Source organism: Lolium perenne, chromosome 1 (assembly GCF_019359855.2).
Source record: "Lolium perenne isolate Kyuss_39 chromosome 1, Kyuss_2.0, whole genome shotgun sequence".
NCBI lineage: Eukaryota > Viridiplantae > Streptophyta > Magnoliopsida > Poales > Poaceae > Lolium > Lolium perenne.
The window spans coordinates 232,640,647-232,649,686 of NC_067244.2; the positions used below are offsets into that span (position 1 = coordinate 232,640,647).

Genomic DNA, 9,040 nt, shown 5'->3' on the forward strand with positions numbered 1-9,040 from the left:
AGACTGACGAACCTTCAATAAGGTTTTAATCTCTTCTATTATGATCGTGTAGACAGACCGATCCATTTCATTGTTCTTGATTAGCTTGACAGTCTCCAAACAATCTGTTTCTACCATCAATGGCTGATTGCACCAATGTAGAGCAAGTGATAATCCTTCTAAAAGAGCTAGCAATTCTGCTCTTAGGGCATCTCTGCACGTGGTAAGTACCTTGCGTGACGAGAAGACAATTTCACCACTTTCAGCACGAACAATTGCCCCCGCTCCGGCATCCCCATTAACTCCAAAGGAGCCATCAGTATTGAGCTTGCACCAGCCTACAGGAGGCGGAGACCAAGGCAGAATCGGTTCTACGACAGCAACATTGGGTGTATAAAAGCGCTTCTCTTCGACATCTAGAATGAACTTCCCTTTTGCAATATTTTTCAGCTGGATGATGCTTGATCAACAAGAGCGATTCCATATAGCTGATCAAAAAACGCCTCGATGCTTCAAGGGAAGGATGACATTTATCATGCACAACTTTGTTTCGTACGTGCCACACACGCCAAAGAACCATGAGGTTTACAAACACTATCACCAGGGACCTTTCCAACCAAAGTCACAAGCCACTCCACTCCAGTATGCTCTATAGAATCCAAAGCTGGTAAAACCCATTTTTCTGCCATGAAATTCCAGAGTTGTCGAGCCAGTGGACATCTAACAAAGGGATGGAAATTGTCTTTTGTTTCAGTACCACAAACCGGGCATTGATCAGTAACTTCGAACTTACGTTTGCATTTATTTTTCCATGTCGGAAGAGAATCTGTGGCTAGACGCCAAGCAAAATTTTGTACCTTTGGAGGGACAGAAGATTTCCAGATGAGGTCCCAGATTTTCCGCATACCATTCGGAGCTGAACTAGACGATTCCGTCGAGGCATGCTAGACTTCATTCATAACAAGGTCATATGCACTGCGCACCGTAAAGATACCATGTTTAACAGGGGCCCAAGCAAGATGATCTGGTCCAAGTCTAGAGGAAGGTGTGAGCTTTACTATTTTAGACACATCAGCAGGTATAAAATATTTATTGAGCAGATCCAACTTCCAAGAGCCAAACTGATCGATTAATTCCGAGACAAAACGCAATCGACACCTTCCATTTGCCGAAACTGGTTTATATGATATAGGTCTAGGGATCCAAGGATCTCTCCAAATTCTGATACTTTGCCCATTGCCCATACGCCAAATTAGTCCCTTTTTAGGAGGTCCAAACCATGTGATATTGCTTGCCAAGTTGAGGATGTGTTCCCAGAGAAGACAGTGTCTTCTAATCTCCCGTTAGGATAATATTTTGCCTTTAGCACTCGGGCACATAGACTATCCGGCTTGGAAATTAATCTCCAAGCTTGGCGTGCAAGAAGTGCTTTATTAAACACTCTGAAATCACGGAATCCTAGGCCTCCCTGATGTTTTGGACGCTGCATTTTCTCCCAAGAACGCCAATGCGTTTTCCTTTTACCTTCTTTGGCTCCCCAATAAAAGTTCCTAACCAGCTTTGTTAGATCATCACAAACTGAAATAGGCAACTTAAAAATCCCCATTATATATGTTGGCAGAGCCTGGGCTACTGCCTTGATGAACACTTCCCTTCCGGCCTGAGCTAGATTGCCATCAACCCACATCAGCAATCATTTTGTTAATTTGGCTTGAAGGTTCTGGAGCTTTCCTCTTGACAAACGACCATTGGGAGTCGGCAAACCCAAGCATTTCTCATCAAAAACTAACTCAGTAACCCCCAAAACAGACCGGATGTCCTCTTGAGAGGTTTCATTGCATGAGTCTCCAAACAACAGAGAGCATTTTGAGGGGTTTATCAGTTGGCCGGTTGAAGAGGCATAAGTGTCCAGAACTTCTTTAACCCTTTTAGCTTGTTCTTTTGTGGCTTTGAAGAATAACAGTGTGTCATCAGCAAATAATAGGTGGGAAACACCAGGAGCACGGCGACACACTTTGATTGGAGATATCAAGTTTCTTTCAATTCCTTTATTTAGAAGAGCTGAGAGACCGTCAACAACAAAAAGGAATAAGAACGGAGATAAAGAATCACCTTGCCAAAGACCGCGCGACGGTGCAAATGAATCCAAGAGGGTTCCATTCAATTTCACAGAATATCTCACCGACGTGACACATACCATTATCCAGTCAACGAAACGATGAGAGAACCCCAACTTTTGCATCACCTGCTTCAAGAATGACCAATCAACCCGATCATATGCCTTAGACAAGTCAAGCTTATAGGCACAAAAACTCTTTGTTGGATCCGTCTCTTGCTTAATATGGTGAATACACTCAAAGGCCAACAAAGCATTATCAGTTATCATACTTCCGGGAACAAAGGCACTTTGTGAAGTAGAAACAATATCATCCAACATAGGTCTCAACCTATTTACCAAACATTTTGATACCACTTTGTATACCACATTGCATAGACTTATTGGGCGGTACTCAGATAACTTGCAAGGATTAGTTACCTTTGGAATTAAGACAATAGAGGTAATATTAGCTCCTTCGGGCATTACACCTGTTCTGAAAAATTCCTGAACCGCAGCAATTATTTTCTCCTTTAGGGTCCCCCAATTTTGCTGGAAAAACCTGGCGGGAAACCATCCGGCCCTGGTGCTTTCAAAGGTCCGATCTGAAATAAAGCATTTGAGATTTCTTTTGCCGAAAAATCATCACACAGACGTCCATTAGCTTCATCCGATACACATTTTTCAAACAAATCAACCACAGGTTGTGGCACTAGAGTATCATCGACTGTGTAAATTTTTTGGAAGTATTCATTGGCCATATTCTGCATAGTGTTTTCTTCCTCATGCTCCACGCTATGATCATCCACCAATTTACGGATTTTGTTCTTCCTTACTCTCCAGACAGATTTACTATGGAAGCCACATCATCTCCTCTCGGTATAAAAGTTCATTCATTTTATCAGTAACTTCCTGTATTTCGCGCCTATCCGCGTTCATGTTCATCAGCTCTTCTAAGCGTGATCTCGATTTCTGAAGCTCAGCCGTCACCCTTCCAAATTTCTTTTTGCTCCAATCATGAAGCTTTGTCATAGTTTTCCCCAGCGCCTTCTCAACCTCGCCAAGATCGTGAATAGGACCAACTTCTTCCCATGCATTTTATCGTATCTTATATGAATAAAAATGTTTTTATGTCTACTCATTAATTTCTCTATGTCTCCCTCATTTTCATGTTAACTCGTTAGTTTTCTCCCTACTTTGAACTCCAAACAGTATAACTTGGTGCTAGGAAAATCGTCAAGGGGAAGGATCTTAGTAGCCATGTTTTCGAAACGATCAGGTCGAGGGATGAGAACGAGATTCGAGAGTTGGTAGTTGTAAAAACTAGGAAACAAGATGGGTATACATCTCCCATACGTTTGGTTTGTGGATTGGACGTGACCCTGATAGTTTGGGAAGGATGACTCGGGGACAAGCGCGAGATCGAGAGGGATACAAATTAAACTGGGCTGATATTACTTGTACTAGGCTATAGCTGTTAGTTCTGGACTTCTAGTTTTGTATGTATGGGTGTTGATGGTCTATCGAAGCCTAGGAGACCACCAGCCATACTCCCTCGAGATGATACCATTACACTGCTGCCGCCGTACAAAACTATCGTGATTACACATCATTCCTTGGTTTCGGGGGTCGTGTTCCTTTTTTTTCGAGAACCCGCAGGCTGCGCGTCATTTCATTAAGATTAAGGGGAAAATGATTACACCCGAACCATGGGCTCAGAACATCCACCATGCCGCATAAAAGCGGCTGACAACACCTACACTACTCCTCTCGCCAACCCACGCCTACAAGAAAGCCACATGCCCCAATCCTGGCAAACTACATCGATAACATGATCGACCGTAGAGGCAGTATCCTCGAAGACTCTGGCGTTCCGCTCGAGCCACAGGGATCTCAGGATGAGCATGATAGTGGAGTTGGTGACTCTAGCATCCGCCGTAGGCAGCCCCTCCACCGCACTCGACCACCATGCCGGCAACCTGCTGCCGGCCGTAGGGGGTCGTGTTGCTAGATCTAATTACTTCGTCCCGCACATCGTCCCCGATCTTCAATCCGGTTCAATGATCCGGGATCAGGGGATGGCCCACCGTATCGCGTTTCCGGCTACTATATGGGAGGGGTAATCTTGGGCAAATCTATATGTCGGTTACAACACTTGTTGATGGCACAATGGCGCAGGAGGCGACCTCACGCACAAATGTTAAAGAAGACATACCATTCCTTTGCACGAGACCGGACCATCCTGCTCCATACCGTGCCCTCGTCAAGCATGGAGTCGCCTTTAACGGGGGTGCCTTGCTATGGAGCACCGCTTTCGGCCAAGGCGCCATGCTATGGAGCTTAACACATTCGGGGTGGGCACATCGATTTGATAAAATAGGTGTTAGTATCTTTTTTTTGTATATTTGGTCAAACTTTATAATTTTTAATTTGACCCAAATTTATAAGCAGAGCAATTTGTAAAAAAGAGGTATATGCTTTCTCAGCGTGCACGAGAGTTTACTCTTGGACATCGTGTTATACTAGTTAAAAAGTTAATATACATTTCTAAAGAAGCATGGAAATATCTAGATCTATTATATATGCATTTAGAGTGCTACTCTTAGAGGATATTTGCTAGCGAAGAAACAAGTGTTTTCTTCCTTTTCAAAATATGATGTTATCTTACTATTAAATAAAAGTTGGTGATGATGATATTTCGCTCGACACTCAAAACTCTTCATCAGGCGCATTAGACCATCTGGTATGCAACATATATCACACATGATCACAACAAAAGAATGATAAGGTCCATAAAAAAACATCACAAATCCAAAAATAAGGGGATTAGATGCCCAACTAAAAACTAATCCCACAGCATGCAGCCAAAAAATCTTGATTAGAGGAAAAATTAAATAGGCCTAATTAATTAATCTTCTCGAATTAAGTTGGCCGCATGAATTTTTTTATCAGATGCAACAAAATAGATAGTAGTGGAGTTGATAGTGTGTGGAGGTTAGTGGCGAAAGACAAAAAAAATTGAGGTCAGGCAAACTTAAAGCGTAAAAGAATTGATGCAAAAATTAAAATTGTCTAAAACGTACAAACATACATATACTGAATATTTAATATCTTCTTCCACTTGTTTGCGCCCATAAAATTTTCGATCTCTTTTTTAACTTCTTGTTCTTGCTCTTGGTGTGAAATATGGTCCATGACATTTCCACTCTCATGTGTGCTGGGTTTAGAGTTGTTGCCACTCTAAAGTGACATAAACAACCTTATCAAATCTGCAATTCATAATGGACAACTTCATCAAATAAAACACTATTGTTCGACCCAATTTTTTTTTTTGGAAAAACATGTACCTTCGTGGCTCCCTTCTCCTTCCTATTCATCTTCAATCTAGCTAAAAATCAAGCCAAATTGTAGATGAGGCGACCAGACCTCCTACGGGAGAAGTGTCCCACAATCTCTCATCTTTGCCCTCTTAAAAACAAATAGATTTTTCAGCATAGCGTGCAATTCTTTGATCATGGTTTACATTGTCCATCTCAAGCCGAAATTGCTGATCATGGAAGCGAGTGCTATTCCTCTAGCGAGAATTACGGATGGGAGAATCTGTACGGTGAACGCCACAAATTGTTATTGTAGGTAAAGAAATCGTAGTTGTTGTAATGCATTTACCAAGTAATCTAGCTTGATCACTGCCGCATCTAACACATTTTAACCTGCAAAAGAAGATGTTGCCCACATATTCTATCAAAACAAATAAGAAAATCAACATCTTAAGGCAAAAAAAAGGGAGAAAAAATGTAGAAATCTAGCTCATAGTATGCTAATTTATTTTAAATTTTTTCTTCTGCCTTGAGAAAAAGGGAGAACTTAGTGAGATCTATTTCTTAGCAACGTTTTATCACGATGAGCACAAAGAATTAGTAAGTGGATAACTGTTTAGAAACTACTCAGTACTAGCAGTGGAGGTAAATACTTTTTCCCATGCACATCGAAACAAACGGATGTTAATTGGATTTTTTTAGATGATGTTAATTGAAAATTGCTTAGGAGTGAAGAGGGAGTGAGAGAGGGACGCCTGATTAATATTCTTTGCATATGCACAATAACACGATACGTTGTATTGAAGACATAGCTGAAGGCGATACTTGAGAGATAGATTGGTAACAACACATGTGCACTTAGCTAGCTATAGCAAAAATATGAAATAGCAGCTTATAATAACATCTTATATTACAAGACAGAGAGAATAACATTCACTAGAAGCCGTAACAAATATTATGCATTATATATGCTTCTCCAACAAGTACCTACGTCATATCACCATGCTTTCCTAGCTCAGCAAAGATGAGAAAGGGGACAACAGCAAACATATGTGCTAAGGGCACAACAGGAGGACATGTCTAGAAGACAGAAGAAGAAAAATACAGAGAACTGCAGGCCAGTGCCTGCCTCTACAAAATGGACACAAATTCCAGTCATTCAATGTGAGTAACCAGCGTCCTCCTTGTTCCACGACAGGTAAGAGGGGTCTCCAAGGGTCCTGAAATCGATCCAAGCAGTAACTCAAAAACCACATCACTTGCTTCAACATTTACAAGGATCTTGACGTGTTTAACCATGCAAAAACACTTGTCATTCTTGACCCCATATCTACATACCTTGGCTTGATGACGTAGAGGACCACGAAGCCCATGGCTAGGAAGAGGCAGATGCCACCAACGGCAACATACGCGATCCCAATGAAGTTGTTCTTGCCGCCGATCCACGAGGCAGTGGAGAGGACCAGCGCCTTGGTGCCCCCAAAGCTGTACGTGTTGTAATTGTTCTGTATCACCACCGTGATCTCGTCACTAGCCATGATATCGGACTCGATCCTGCCGTAGAGCTTCCTGAATGTTGGTAGCGCCGCGGTCCTCATCCACACAATGAGATCTTCTTGCTCACTCAGCTGAAAAAAAACAAATAAATGGCAAGTTCAGAAGAAAACTATCAAAACTTTGCATTCCTTACAAGAATATTTCAGAAGGAAATGCTGCATCGGGAATTCAGAGGTTGTTTTTGCACTAACAGGTAACTTATCATTTAGGTTGCCGCCACCGATGAGCCCGCCTTTCTGGAAATTGATGGGGAAAACATCACTTCCAAACTTGCTGTTCTTGTCGCTGGCCCACGCGATGTTCTTCTTGTTCACCTGAACCTCCTTCTTGTTAACGGAGAACGCGTAGGTGTCATTGAACAGACTCCACGCGATAAGGCCACACGGCACGATTAGGGATCCATCACCGGTGGTGGCTTCAGGGTCGCAGCTCTTGATGACGGCCTTAGGGTCCTTGTAATCCTTGGAACGCAGCTGCTGGTCACTTCGGCTCTTCACGTAGCTGACAGTATTGGTTACTACAGATTATTGATTTTATTGGACACAATATACACAACTGTACGTGGTCTAATCTGGGATGGAAATTACTAAAGCAGTGGTTTATTGGCATGCTTTATGGAAGATCGAAGTGTTGGGGTGTACCGTCGATGGTTCTGATAGAAGTTCTCAAGCTGGTAGTAGATATGTATGGGGCCTTTCATAGGCTTGGGCACCTGAAACATGCGGTTTATCAAGTTATCATCAGTAGTGCAGTAGTACCTCTGTTTTGCAAGTATGTGTAATAGTAGGGCACATGCAGTTTCTATTTATCTTTTTGAAAAAGATTGACCCCTAGTATATGAGAAAATACATTAATTCACTCTATGACAGTAATGCAATTATATTTCTCTCATAAACTTATGTGACACTACGTGTTATGTGTATTACTCCTGTACTATCTTACTGTCAAAAGGAATAGTTAAAGTCCACATGATGTAAACATTGAGGAAAGACATGCATTTCTGAACAGAAGATTACTATTTGCCGAATATTTAATGCATCGTTTCTTCGAAATGAATAAAGAGGCAAGCTATATGACAGGATGGTATCCAGGAAATAGACAGAGCCACTATCTGTAGCTAGTCAGGCAAACACAAGAACTGACCGTTATCTTTCTGGTACACGCCTTGTTGACCTTGGTGTCCTGAATGAACCCAATCTTGTCACTGGCAGGAACACACTCCTCGTCATATCTGTCCACCAGTTCAACGATCTACATCGCCGACAATGGCAGATTAGGAAACCTAGAAAAATTAATGGCATATGAATATGCATTTACAATAGGCCGGCCATATATCGAGCTACCTCCTGTGACGCCGAGAGCGAAGCGAGACCTATCGGGACGAAGACGATGCCGATGAGCGAGAAGGCGCCGATGACCTATATGATTGTTGATGGTGCCATGTTAGTTTCAGGCTAAGAAGCTGCAGGCCATCATTTTACATTTGGAACCGAGAGGAACGACGTATCGTCATACAATTCCGGGAGTTAGCAGTGGCTTGCATGCTGGAAGCTCCTGCTGCGTGAATTTGGAATCTGCCAGAAATAATAATTGGGAAATCAATTTAACCGCGGAAATGAGCACGCGCCAGAGTTTCTCAAGAAATTGGGACAATATTACCGATTGATGTACTGTATGAGATAGATTTCAGAATAGACTCAAAATGCCAAACACATTAACATCATCAGAAGGGAATAAGGAAAAGGGGCACGAATGCGGCCACGTACATTTGGGCTTCTTGGACGACCGCCGCGAGGCCTCACTCTCCGATCCCGAAACACTCATCTGCACAATCAAACCAGCTGAATCAAAATCTGACGGAATTCGTCGAACGACGCATTGCCGCCAGCCGCCACAAATCCTACCAAAATTAACCTGATAGTACACTTTTACCAGCCTCCGATCCGGAAGAGAGGAGGAGTTGAGGTTAATAAACTATTTACCGGATTGCGGGACAAAGAGGATCGATGGCGATCCGAGGTAGGTTTCGGCCTGGGCCCGGAGGAGAGAGGCGTTCGTCCGTCGTCTTCTTGGCGTTTGGCCGGTTGCGGGG

General features: G+C 42.7%; 1 protein-coding gene across 2 annotated transcripts in view; it reads right to left on the minus strand.

The window, feature by feature from the left end:
- LOC127326156 (ALA-interacting subunit 3) overlaps positions 1-8,832 on the minus strand; it is a 57,193-nt gene extending 48,361 nt beyond the window's left edge. The window contains exons 1-8 of one of the 2 annotated variants that reach the window (XM_051353023.2): positions 8,715-8,832; positions 8,464-8,522; positions 8,292-8,366; positions 8,092-8,199; positions 7,590-7,660; positions 7,140-7,449; positions 6,730-7,019; positions 6,319-6,611 (exon numbers count right to left, since the gene is read on the minus strand). In XM_051353023.2, coding sequence (XP_051208983.1) covers positions 6,551-6,611; positions 6,730-7,019; positions 7,140-7,449; positions 7,590-7,660; positions 8,092-8,199; positions 8,292-8,366; positions 8,464-8,522; positions 8,715-8,772 — 1,032 coding nt within the window. In that variant the 5' untranslated portion in view covers positions 8,773-8,832 and the 3' untranslated portion in view covers positions 6,319-6,550. Of the gene's footprint in view, positions 1-6,318; positions 6,612-6,729; positions 7,020-7,139; positions 7,450-7,589; positions 7,661-8,091; positions 8,200-8,291; positions 8,367-8,463; positions 8,523-8,714 lie in introns of those variants that run through there. The other variant, XM_051353030.2, reaches the window with a different exon arrangement.
- Positions 8,833-9,040: the final 208 nt, after the last annotated feature.